Source organism: Netta rufina (genome assembly GCF_964035555.1).
Source record: "Netta rufina genome assembly, chromosome: 1".
In the NCBI taxonomy this organism is placed as follows: domain Eukaryota; kingdom Metazoa; phylum Chordata; class Aves; order Anseriformes; family Anatidae; genus Netta; species Netta rufina.
The window spans coordinates 133,112,942-133,126,616 of NC_140123.1; the positions used below are offsets into that span (position 1 = coordinate 133,112,942).

Genomic DNA, 13,675 nt, shown 5'->3' on the forward strand with positions numbered 1-13,675 from the left:
ACCTCTTCCTTCCCTCCTTTAACGGATTTCCATCTCTCAGTTCCCTTTTCCTACTTGCTTGTGCTTCTAGCAGACATCTCTTGTGCCTTGCAGCCCTGCCCTGCTCAGAAAGGCCTCCCCTGAGCAGCTGCTGCCTGCAGACCAGGCTGGCTGCTTGGCAGGGGCAGCCAGTGGGCTTTGGGGCAGGGGGCCACATGCTATTGGGGTACATGCAGGGGGGTACATGCTAATGAGCAGCATGCGTTGGTGCTGAGCACCTGTATTTGCAAGGGCTTTGGGACAAGAAAAATACAAGAGGAAAGATGCAGTGAACAGCACTACCTGCCTCCCCTTTCATAGTCTAATTAGACACAAAATTCACTTTTTGTTTGCATTTTAATTGTCTGGAAATGCCAGGGTGTTTGGCTGGTGTAAGGTCTCTTGTTGTATGGGCTCGGGCAGGGTGGTACCATCCATGAGTGTGATGGGAGGCCTCCACCTCTGCACCTCTCTCTGTGGCTGTTTCTTGCCTGTGAGTGGGTTTCCTGGGCAGTCATGGGAGCTCTGGCAGGGACACAACGCTCCTCGGTGGTGGCAGATGCAGCAGTGACTTCAGTCTCCTTTGCTTTGTTCCTTTTGTGCTGGAGTGAAGAAAATGAAACATGAAGTGCTGTTAAAACACTGCCAAAGGACCTGCTTTCTCAGTAAAACCCCTGACTCCAGCGCTGAGGAGACAACCAGGCAGTCACGGTGCCATTCTGGGGACAAAGCAGCAAGCAATGCTGAGGTGGAGCAGAGAGGCTGGTAGGGGTGAGCAGGTTATGGTGATCAGACGAACTACCCCCAGGGACCCTAATTTCTGTGCTTCAGCCCTTCCCAAGGATCAGATGCTACTCCACACCCTGCGAGAGGAAGGCAGTCGGGCTGCTGTCCCCCTGCCTGCTATCCCCCATCCCATGCAGCTGGTCCTAGGGCAGCAGAAAGCAGGGATCAGTGTCCTCTGCTCAGCAATGACATTTCCTCTCTTTGCATTGATGTTTTTATTTTCATAACCACCTTGGTGATTACGTGTAGCAACGGGAGACCATTACTGAGGGATTATGCTCAATTCCACTGACATTATTTACCTCTTAGTGGAAAGAAATGGATGTCTGCCAGCCTGCCGCCACTGGATGGCTGACCACTGTTTGTGGGGAACAGCTGCAATAAAAGCTCTCTTCTGTTACAAAGTTGATCCAGCCAGCAGTTTGTGATTGTAATATGAAAAATTACCTCAGTTATTTTGAAACACTGGCAGTTGATTTTTTTTTCTTTTTCCTTTTTGAGGCTGGATAAACAGTTGGCAAGTGCCAGCCCTGCCTTTAGGAACTAAAAAAACACAGCATGATTTGATTTGTTTGTACAGCAAAAAGATTGTTCTTAAACAATCTTGTAGTTGTTGGGTTTGATATGCCTGCCAGTGGAACTAATGAAAAATCCTCTAGCATGATGTGTCAAGAAACCCAGGGATGCCCCTTGCCACTGCATGTCTCCTGAAGATGATGGGTATCTTGAAGATTGTGGAGCAAGGGACACAACACCTACACCCTTCTGCAATTGCACTCCATGCCAGAAAGCAGTGTGGGGATGGATGCCTTATTATATTTGGTACAAAATTGGACCCAATTATCAAACAGGAGGTGTGGATGATTTGTGGAAGAGCTCTACAACTCAAAGCAAATCAGTTATAAAGTAGGTAGGTAACAATCATTTATTTACTTTTTTTCACAGTGGTTAGATCTGTTCAGTGAAATCCACTATTTAAAAATAATTATTGTAGTATTTGTGTTACAATTTTAGGTGTTCCAAATAGCAATTAATTCTTTAATGAGTATGAAAAATTAATTCTGTGCACAAACTGTATGAAATAATAACAGAAATTAGATCAGACGTGTTGTACCTGATTGGGGTCAGGGGAAGAAGTTGCCAGTAAGGAAGAGAGCAGTTTGCAGATTCTTGGAAGGTACAATAATATTTTATTTTTTTTTTAAATAGACTAACTGGTTCTTCAGTGGGACTAAGCTGAACCCCGTTTGGGTTCAGCACAGTTGCTGAAACACATTACCTGCTGTAGCCTGAGATGCCCTTGGGCATGGGGTCTTCCATATATGGCTGGCTGATGCCAACACAGGACCTCCCAGAGAGGCCCAGTATGAATACTTAACTCATGCCACAGGTGCCTACTGGTTCCAGCAACTGCACCGAGACCCTTTCAGTCACTTGCTGACATAGGTGTTGTATTCTTAAAATGTACTGTTTTCTAGTAATGGAACTAGGAATTTTTGTATTGGGAGAACATCCTTAAATAACTCTAGTCACAGTCCCCTCTGTTAATCCAGTATCTAAGCATCAACTTCAGAGATTTACAGATAGCCATCAATTTTGGAAAAACTGATGGAATTTTTTTTTTTTTTTTTGAAAAAGCAAATGTTCTTTTTGTTACTATTTCAAATACATCCAATTTCAAATGTATTTATTTTATAGTAAATTGGAAATTACAGAAATCCTAGAATCTATATGAGAAACTGTATAGAATATCTACATTACACATCTCCAGGTCCAATTTGAAACATCACCAAGTACTTTTTAAACAAAATTTTCTGTAAATCTCCTGAAAATCTCCAAATATGATGAAACATTTCCCCTGAAAAAGAGGCATTAAGTTGGTCTACACTGTGAATCTTTCAGATTCGTGGCAATGGTTCATATATTCACTAGAAATAATAAGAAAATCAGGATTATGTTCCTCTCTCCACTCTCATTCCAGAGACTTCCTTCTATATATTCATTTGTGTATCACACACATGACTTGCTCTCTCTTTTATTATTATTTTTTTAAACTTATTTTTACATTTTACTTAGGAGAAAGAAAGATACAAAAGACGTACAGGTGATGAGGACAGAGCTCTTCAGTGTACCAGTGAAAACTAATTCAGGAACCCAACAGAGACATATTTATCTAAGAATTCTTCAGAGCAGGTAAGCATTTAGTTATTGATATAATCCCAGTAAGCAAGCTCAGATGATCATACATCCTTTAATTATCACAGAAGTTCCATGGACAAAGCGATTATCTTTTAATTTCCTTCCCAAGATCTAAGTATCTGACAAGATACACATACAGAACTTTCTAGAACTGGAAAATCTAACCAGAGGGCTTACTTGCAGTTTACTATTTAATTTATATATATATAAATTTATATATATATATAATCCTTAAAAAAAAATAACCTCATGTCTAACACTGGGAATCTATCTGCTGTTAAGAAGTCAATGCTCATTGGTAAAGTAGCTTCCTTCCTAAACTGCTGAAGGACAGTTTTTAAACTACTGTAGAACAGTTTTTAAAACAGAAAGGTGTGGTTTTGTCACACCGCTGGCATCATCTCAGATTTCATAGTCATTCCATATTGACAATACAAATATGTCACTGTAAGTAAACAGAAAAGATGCACTGAGAAATGGGATGACTTTCTGAGTAATGAAGGCTAATATATTAAAAGTAATATGTTTGGAAAATTACAACTGAGGAAATTGAATAGGATGCCTTGTAAACCTTTTTACTGAAATTACAGTATGTCATTAATAAAATGTGTAAAATTAAAAATACAGAAATTTCTTAAATGAGTCGCTTTTGGAGATGTCTTTAGGAAGTGTTATTTTGACAATGTTAATTGTTGCCTCTTTCTTTTTTGATAAATGGATTATGCAGAATTAATTCCTTCACTATGTAGATTTAATCCACAACACAGGACCACTCTGTCAGAATTTTAAAGTATTTTGAGCTCTCTAATGAATAGTTACAATAAATAAATAAATAAATAAATAGCTATACTCAATTTATTAGTTTGAAATTTGAAATTATAAATCCATCACTATCTGTATCTACAGTTTCTTGCACTTGACCAAATCCTACTGTAAGAATGCCCGGAGAAAATCTTTATATGCTATTTTTGAAGAGAGGGCTTTATCATAATATTCCAAAATATTAAATAACTCCTCTTCACTTAGGTTGATTTTGTACTCATGAAGAACCTACAAAAGACAGAAACAACTTTAAAATTTATTCCAGCACTTTGGATGATGATGAAGTAAAAACATTAGTTTTTCTTGTTAAAATTTCTTTACAAAATAACTTTGTGATTCAGCTCCACTTTATCTTAGGTTTCTAAGAATATTAGAAAATCAAATCCTCTTTATTATCTCCTGTTCTTCCCATGTCAGTAATGACTCCATAGAATACATTTCTGAAAAACTGCACACACATGGGGTTCTGTCTTCTATCCCAAATAGCACTTGCCTTAGGGGGAGATTTGGGAAATGGGTAGCATCAATGTGTGTAGAAGCTGATTTACAAGAAATGCATGTTTAGAAGGCTTTCAGTACTATCAGGAGATAGGATGAAGAGGTGGAATATCTTCCTTTCTATCCTCCTTGGATGATCTGTAGTCTTTACATCCAGACAAACAGAAGGAGTAATGCAGTCACTCAAACTGTGCAAATCCCAAAACAAGTAATAACGCTCATGCAGTACTCAGTGTTTTTAATTTTCACAGGACAAATGCTTGGCCTATAGGCATACTTTACGAACACTTCACTGAGAACCCAATTTGAACAGGATGCATCTGGTTCACCTAATGCTAAAAATTTCACAAAGTGCCTTTTACAGTACTTCAGCTGTTTATACAATAATAATGTCCCATATATTATATGGGGCATTTTATGTTATTATTATATAATAATGGGGCATTTTAATATAATTATTATATAATAGTAATAACCCAGTAATGCCCCAACATGAAAGAAAATGACTGATTTCTGAGGATCCCTTCTGGTTTCAGATGAACTTGGGAATTTGAGCCCTGCAAGTGACCAGTAACATCATTAATCTTTGTGGGCCATGCCAGTTATCATTAGTTTTCATTAGTTTTCTGGAAAATTCAGATTATTCTACATCTTTCCACCCTAACAACTGAACATCTGAAATCACTAATAGCCCTGTGCAAACAGTACAGCCATAAACAGCGGAATTACTGAAGTTAGTAGAGAGCTAATTTCTCCGTTTCAGTAAATTAAGTTACCTAGGAGACAAAGGGATCTATACCTCCACAGATCACTTTCTATCTTGTTAAATGGTCGATTAACACCTTTGCAGTAGTATTCTGGAATTGGGGATGGCTTCTTGATCTAAATCTATGAGGCGCTAGATTTTATTCAACTTCTTATTTATTTTTGCTTAGTTTAGGTCATGTTAGGGAAGCTTGATTTGAAAGCTGTTGACATAGTTTTAACTAGGAAAAATAATCATCACGTGTCCTAGAGGAGTATGACAAATTAAAATCAAATGTAATAGGCCTGATCTTCGCTCCCTCTCCCCTAAGTTTTGTCTGCTGAGGCAGTACCCAGGCAGGCAGAAAGCTGCAATGACAGCCAGGGAGCCTCAGGCACAAAGATGATACAGCCACACTGATACTTGTTGTCCCCTGGCCTTCATGCAGGGGCAGCAGGGTTTCAGCTATGTGGCAGTGCCAGAAGATATCATGTTCCCAGTAATACTAAACAAGTTAAGGTTTAAAAGAGCCATTCTGTGACTGGTATGATCTAAAGGGTTTTAGACTGGTTCTTAGAAATGCTAGGCAGCAAGCTGGCTTCCTGCAGCTGCAGGGAAAAGGGAGCTTCAGAAGCACACCCCATGACTGCTTTTTGCATTTAGGCATTTGCTTACTGTGATTGAGCATCCCATCTACCAGTTTATCAGTTCTTCAAAGCAGTAGTGATAGGAAGGGGTGTCCCATGCATGTCCCCATGCAGCATTAAATGGGTTTAGAGACACACTGTATTATTTTCTTGCAATTGAGTAGCATATATTCAGAACGCCTCTAGAACAGATAGTGATTATTATTCCTAGTAAAAACAATGTCAAATATTTTTAAATTAATTAAGGATTAAGTTTAAAGATTAAGCTAATCAAAAGTCAAACTCTCTGTGAGCTACATGAAGAAGCAACTCCTGATTCCAGACTCTATATATCTAGAATACACGGGTGTATATTTGCTATTTGAGGGGATACAAGGTACCAAAATATTTGTAGAGGATATGGATCCCTCACTTGGTACAAAATTATGCTGCACACAGAAAAGCAAAGAGAGAAACCAGTACAAGGGACTCTCAGATGGGGAGTACTTAGGCCCATTCCACATTCACCAGTTGAAGGGCAACAGGATCCTGCAGCTGTAGCAGTGACTACAGGGATACCTACCATAAGGAGCTCATTCAATGCAGCCAACACTTCAGTTCCCTTACCATGCATTTGTGAAAACTATGTATTTAAAGTTTGTATAGGGACTAAGATTTTCTCTATTTTATGTATGCTGTTATAGCAGGATCCCAACAAGATCCCAGACCTCCAGAAAGTATAACCATGTGGAGAACGATTACCATGAGCAAAGGTCAGAGCAAAGGCTATAGAGAAGCTAGGATGAGTTTATATATCCTAGTTCAGGACCATTCTTCAGAAAAATCTGTCAGGAAGCTCAGATTAAACTACCGTAATTTTTTTGACTATTTCCTGCTAAATGCAACTTACTTGTCTGAAATCTGCAATATTTAACAGTCCAGTACGACTTTCATCATAGGATTTAAAAGTTCGCTTCATTGGTCTCCAGCAGTGCAAGATCTGGGGCTGAATTCTCATAATTGCACTGCAAAATGACATGGTTTGTGGTCCAGGACTCATCTAACAAAGTTGGGTGAGAAATACGATCATTTACTAACATCATGGACACAACTGGGCACAACTATAACACAGAATGAAAAGGTACTGGAAAGTAACACTGACTTAACAGGCAACTGGTTGTCAAGTAGTTGTTTACATATTATTGCAAGATACTGTTTACACAAGATAACTTTAACCTATAGTATTTTAATATTCTTGGAAAGCGCAGATGGTATATTTACTTAATCACTGTCAACGCCCTAACTTTTTATTATTTGAAACTGATTCTGAAGTCAGTGTTACTTCTCAGATCTCAGTGTTTTTACATGTATTGTGCTTGTCCTTGTTTCAACTCCCTTTTTCAGTAATTTTTAATTGCCTGCAGTGTTCATTTTTCAGTGTTTTTTTTTTTTCTTTTTCTTTTTTTTCTTCTTCTTTAAAATGTCTGAATTCATAATCCAACTATGGGAGCAGTATGGTATTTAAGAAAAACAATTCCCCATGTACATTCTCCTCAGTACCTAAAACACCTTGTAATCAGTTTTTTAACACCTCTGTAGTTCAACAGCTGGAAGATAGTGTTAATTTTACTTGGGAAATGGTGTCTTTTGTTGTTTTAGCCTGGCTAAACTCCTTATGTTGTTGTACCCTGAACACATGTGAACTGCAGAATTACTCCTTATGGTGAAATTCATTCCATTTGTACAAAGCATTAATACTCCAGTATCACCACGAGTAAGTGCTGACTTTGAGAAAAGTCAGCAAGCCTCAAGCCACCTTCGGGATCTGGATGTGCTCTATTACCCTTTTATTTTCCTTCAGGTCCTGCTCAACTTCTTCCCAATGCCCTGCTGGTATTATTATTTTAATTGAGTAAGCCAATTATGCCATATTTGTGCCAGTTGCACGTGAGCTAGTGTTCTGACAAATGTCTCATTGTGAAGGAAATGTACAGTGGACTTTATACAACTGCTTTAAGGACACGGGCACCATGCTGCACCTATATGCATTTTAAGAGGCCTAGTGGTCGGCTGCACCATTGTTCTGTACTCTTGGTGTATTCCTCCTTCAGAATATATAGCTGAGGAATGTTTGGATACATGAATAATGCAATTTCCAACCCAAAATACTGTGCACCCTTGTGGGTTGAAGGGAGGGAAAGAGCTCTTTACAGTGAATGCAGCTTGGGTTATTTTCATAGCTCAGAGCCTGGATGAAGCCCTAGGACATTGATTCTCTCAAGCTTTTGAGAAAGCAACAAAAATAAAATAAAAAAGATTTTATTTGTTGTGTTTTTTTTTTTTTTTAATTATTATTATTATTCCTTTTGATATTTATCTGTATAGTTATTAGGTGGAATGGGGTGAACAATCTATGAGGAAATTTCATTTTAAATATTACATTATATAATGATTCTCAGAACATGGGCTGGGACCTTCATTATATTTTCTAAACAGAATAAATAAAATAAAAAGGATTCAGGACAACTACATACAGACTTAAAAATGACTGCTTTATCCACTCCAGAATACTGGGATAGAATTTTACTGCATCAGATTTGTATATAAAGGAAACCTTATGTAAGATAATGAGGTTCTTTGATGCAAAACTTACTAGTTTTACCTTACTCTCCCTACTGGTAGTGAATTCTTGATAATTCCTAATGATACTTTGGTAGCATACCTTGGTAGCAATCTGCTTGTTCCACATCTGAAAACTATTCAGTAATGTAATTTCTCTACAAAATGCTGCTACTAACCATATCTAAACTAATTAGGCACAGTAACAAACAGCCTAAAAATGTAGCAGGCTTGCTGAATGAGCAGATTTGGAATTTGGCACTGTTCCTACTACAGAACTTGGTTGTGACGCTATTACTGATGACTTCCTTTCTGGGCCACTACAGCCAATATTCTACATTTCTTCCAATCTTTTCTACCTTTGAGTGGTACTATGGGCAAAGGGGAACAGCCTGTGGGTAACCGTCATTCATTGCAGCTTGGGGAATTGCTATGTGTGACAGGGAGAGCTGCAAGGGCACAATGTGGCTGATCAGCCCTGGCCACAAGACGTTCTCAGTGACCATTAACAGCAGTGCAAGTGAGATCTTCCTCTGGACTTGTCTTACAGGTCTGGGCATGGGGCAGGGGCACAGCCCCAGTCAGTCTGGAGCTACAATCAGTAGCTCCAGACTGGGCCCTCCTGACACACATTCACTGCACTTTTTATTTCTAACTTGATTTTTATTTAGTTCAGCAAAAGCTCTTAAATGTTTTCCACTAGTAATTATTATCCACATTTTAGCAAATGTAACCAATTTACCATAAAACTTGGGTACAAGGGAGCACAGGGAGTTAAATCTTCCAGCTGAAGGAGATACCAAATAACAATTAATATAAGAGGATTAAATAAGAGAATGCTAGAATACTATGTCACTACAGAAGAAATTGAAAAAAAAAAAAGTAATTTTGATTTTTATATGCTTTGTGTGTACCGGTTTTTGAGGCTTCTGTATAATCACCCTTTGTAGCAGTGAGCTTTTCTGTGGTTTTAACAACAAGATACAACTCTGAAGGAAGTCACGGTATGCAAATTTTCCATTTTTCTTGAAATCATATTTTGTTGTTATTTGGTTAATTTCCTCTTTACTTAAACCCCAGTGGAACTTCTCTGCTATATCTGAAATAATATAGAAATGCAGAAAGAATATTAATTTTGTCATTCATAAAAATAGACAGTCATTGTACTGTACACGTTTTAGCAGGAATAATGTTGACAAGCTCAGTTTCAGTGACTGCTGCATAAATGTATTATGCAGCTATTGCTAGATGCAGGTATATACATACGCCTAAACTTATAGGGGTGGCAGTTCACATTTAACAGGGCTTCAGGGGACTGATAGCATGGTACTTTGGTTTTAAATGCACAAGAAATATGCCTTGGTGCTAACTGTAATAAACGTTCTGATAAGCTAACATGTTCTTATACTGAGGAGTTTATATCTAATTACACAGGTGTGCATTGTCTTATCACACATGCAAATGTCCTAAGAAAAGCACTGGGAATTCTGTGTAGAAGAGAACACAACAGAAGAGCAGTATAGCTCATCTTGTCTAAGAGTAAAATCCAAGGTCCTTTGAAATCAGCAGGCATTCACCCATCAAGACCAGAGCAGCCAGAAGCACATACAAGATCACAAATAAAAGATTGATGAAGCTATTCAGTTATCACTAGGCATGCTAAGGGTGGTATACTGGGAAGGTGATGAGATAGCTTGTATACAAACCAAAAGTATCAACAAGCATAGCCATGTTCTCTTTTTCTAAACAGTAAATAATTCTGAAGAGGAACATGAACTTTTTGCATCCAAGTGTACAGTAAGCTGTTCTGCTCTGCAGTAACAGGGTGGTACCTGGAGCAATCACACAGTGGATGCCAGCTGACTAAAGACTAAATGTTCCAATGGCCAGGACATCAGAAGGAAAACAGAACACATCAGAGAATGGATAGAGCACTTTTCAGATGGTAACAAACCCAGGAAGTCTGACACTGGGATTTCTCCTAGCTTGCCGACATCCTTCTCTTTGCACAGTTTAATTATGCTTCTCCAGGAACGTTGGATATCCTTTCTTATCTTATTTTCTATTGTTTCACAATTAAGGACAGGTGTAGAACATGCCGTTGCTGTCTGAGGATGGCTGGACGCTGGTGTCTAAAAGCAAGAGATAATGGTATTATTTTCATCCAAGTTTTACTGGTTGTGTAGACAAAATACCAGATGACAAATCCAGTTTCTGGCTTTCCAGACTTGAAACTAACGTATCACCCAAACCATTTTTAAGTCTGTTTTGAATTGTGTCAGCATGTTAGAAAATTCTTAGTGTCAGAATGATGCTATTCATTTAATGGGCCTTGACCACTTTTTTTTTTTTTTTTAGTCATTATTTTATTTACTTTACTTGTGAATCTTTAATAATTTCTCCAAACAGTTTTTTATTAAAGAACAGATACTGTGTTTAAAAAAGACATGTAATACCACCTTAGAATAAACAAATCAATGCAAAGTCACTGAATAATGCAGTAACAGTACTTTGATTTGTTACTAGAAGAGTCAGTTCTTCAGTGCTCGTGTGCAGAGCCACAGAAAGAATAATGTGAGAGGATCGAATTGTTTGCTGTCTTTTTGACTGCTGCCTCAGGAGTACTGTGGGTGAGCTGGAAGTAAAGCCCCAGCCTACTTCTTTATTATGGTTGCACAAGCCATAGTTATGCTTCTAGGTCCAACAAATAATCTCATATTTAGTGAGACTTCCCAGTGCTCCCTCAGGGGTTTCTCTACTGCAGACTGGCTGAGGACTCGAGCACATTTCCATGCAGCAAATGCTGCAGGGATGAATGCTGATGGATGAACATCAGGCTGGCTGGGGTCTTCCCAACCACCATGAGTTCTGGGAGACTTACATTCCCTTCCTGTTGTCTTGCACCATCCGATCTAGCATTCACAGACAGCAAGGGGAAATTTTCCAGTGCTTTCTCTGAGAACTGAATCAAAGCATGAAGGACACACAGAGCTAATTGTCTGGGCTTTTCAAGAAAGAACCTACAGTTATTGCAATAATTGAGCTAGCAATGGGCCAGTGTTTAGATTTACCAGCTGTGACAAGTTGTTTGCATCTTTAATTTAATCAATCTGTTATTTCTTTTTCAGTAGCTAAACATCTCCATGTAGAACTAGTTAGAAAATCCAAGCATGTTCCAGGCACTGAATAATTCTAAATATTTTATTTTTCTTCTGTAGGCTTGATTATAACCAAAGAACATGGAATAGGTGCATGTAGATCCACAAAGGGGGATACTGAATATTTCTGCCAGTATTTATTTCCAACCTGTCTGTCAGTCCTGTCACTAGCATAAGAGGCCAGAATGGCAGCTGGGGGGGGGGGGGGGGGATTATTATTGACATTAAGCATATTGACATTATTGACATTAAGCATAGATAGGAATGCCAAAGCAAAACTACTGCCTTCCTAATCCACTTCTCTTATCTCTCTTTGAGGTCTTATGATTAAGTCTACCAGTAAGACTAACACAGCTGTAACAGCTGTAATTTGGCATCCACCAAAAAGCAGAACAAGACCAGCAGAATGTAAACACCAGGTAGAAAACTGTAACTTCCAATCCTGCCTAGCCTTCTCAGATGACCATCTACATTTTTTATGTTGCATTTTCAGCTATTGAGCCTTTGTTTACTTTGTTCTGAGAAATGTGATTGTGCTTAAGAATAGAAATTTTATTTGCCATACAGCTCTGATGGATGTGCTGAAGGTAACAGCAGGGAATATTACTGGTATAAATTGATATATATGAGTTGACTTCAGTGGAGTTACAATTTAACCCAATTTTTGTCATTGTAAAGCAAATATTTTACAAATAACTTCATTTGCTTATTAGCAGATTTTCATGCCTGATTTCCTTGGAAATCAATAGAAACACCTTCACTGAGTCCCACAGGTATTATTTTCAGCCTATGCCCAGAGGAAAAAAATAAAAAGAAAATTCATAAAACAACCACACTTACACTCTTTTGCCCTACTAGGGGAGAGAATGTATTGGGACACTCAGGCTGAGAAGACACTTGTGCTTCCTGCATGGCACGGGTAGCTGGCTTGGTAGAAGTTGCAAGACTAGGAACGCTGAGAGTGCTTGATGACATTGTTACGAGTTCTGAGCTGAACTTTCTCAAAAAGTCCTGATATTTCAGCCATCCACCAGCATCAACATCGACTGTGTTCCAAAGATTTTCAAACTAATGAAGAAGCAAAAGATGACTTTTGCAAATGTTAGTTTTACAACAGCATCCCCTAAGGCACTAACAATGTGACAAAATGTATTGAAAAAAAAGGAAGAAGATGACTTACAATAGAAGGAATCCTAGGGTTCATCTTATTAAAATAAATATAAAAAAAATCATAGCTTCTCTGCAGAAGCCTGTACAAAGCTGGGAAAACAATGAAAAAGGGACTTCTGCAGGACATTTTTAATTGAATTGAGCCCTTATTGTGCTGGTTATACTATAAACGCTGTGATTAGACACAGTGATTGAGGTGCTGTATAGAAGAATAACATTTTATCGTGAAATCTAAATACATGCTGCATGTGTGTCCTGGCTATGTACCATTAAGGAGAATTTTTCATGCTATTGGGTACACACAAGTTCTACAGCCACCTCAGTAAGCCATTAAGGTTCCTCAATTATTGTACTTGCATCACCAAATTATTTCACCCCAAGGGCAAAAAATGAATCAGCATGAAAGAACACAGCAGAAAATCTTTACAGCCTTTTGAATCACATAAAGTTATGAGATACTGCCAGGAACCATACCTCTACAATACTGACAGCCTGTGAAAGTCCTCGGGGCAGCTGCTGATGCCCTTGTTTCTGCTGCCTTAAAGGATACGTGGAGGTCTGATGGCTGCTTGGCACAAGACAGGGCAGGTATCCCACTCTCTGTATGGCAAGGATGAGGTTGGGCTGTTTTTCACTGAACAGCTCTTTATTCCACAAGTATCTGTACTGAATGTAATGGGACTACTCATGATATAAGCTACTAATCAAAGCAGGGATTATCACAGTCTGCCCTTAAATGAGCTGCACTCATTTTGCAAGTGTTTCAAGAGCCATCAGTATGCTTTTTTTAGGGCTTTCGTTGTTGATTTTTAATATAAATCTGTTTGGGAACCTCAGATTGCTTTTGATTTGATCTTTTTCAGCAGAGACTTAAACCCTAAAGGAAACTAGTCACCTCTTTGATGAATGTGCCAAGTCGCAGTCAAACTTCAAAGGGCAAAGGATACATTTTGAATTTCCTTTCAACTTTCCCCCATTGGCCTGGCTGCTACCACATTATGAATTATAAACAATTCTATTTTGCACTTGTGATT

At 38.5% G+C, this 13,675-nt stretch overlaps 1 protein-coding gene across 1 annotated transcript in view; it reads right to left on the reverse strand.

Moving 5' to 3' along the window:
• Positions 1 to 3,930: 3,930 nt before the first annotated feature.
• The window catches only part of EFCAB6 (EF-hand calcium binding domain 6), a gene marked incomplete at both ends in the record, with an annotated part of 74,036 nt that continues 64,291 nt past the window's right edge, over positions 3,931 to 13,675 (reverse strand). The window contains 5 exons of the mRNA XM_084301893.1: positions 3,931 to 4,053; positions 6,605 to 6,754; positions 9,228 to 9,412; positions 10,268 to 10,445; positions 12,312 to 12,539. Of these exons, the coding sequence (XP_084158019.1) occupies positions 3,931 to 4,053; positions 6,605 to 6,754; positions 9,228 to 9,412; positions 10,268 to 10,445; positions 12,312 to 12,539 (864 nt within the window). The remainder of the gene's footprint in view (positions 4,054 to 6,604; positions 6,755 to 9,227; positions 9,413 to 10,267; positions 10,446 to 12,311; positions 12,540 to 13,675) is intronic.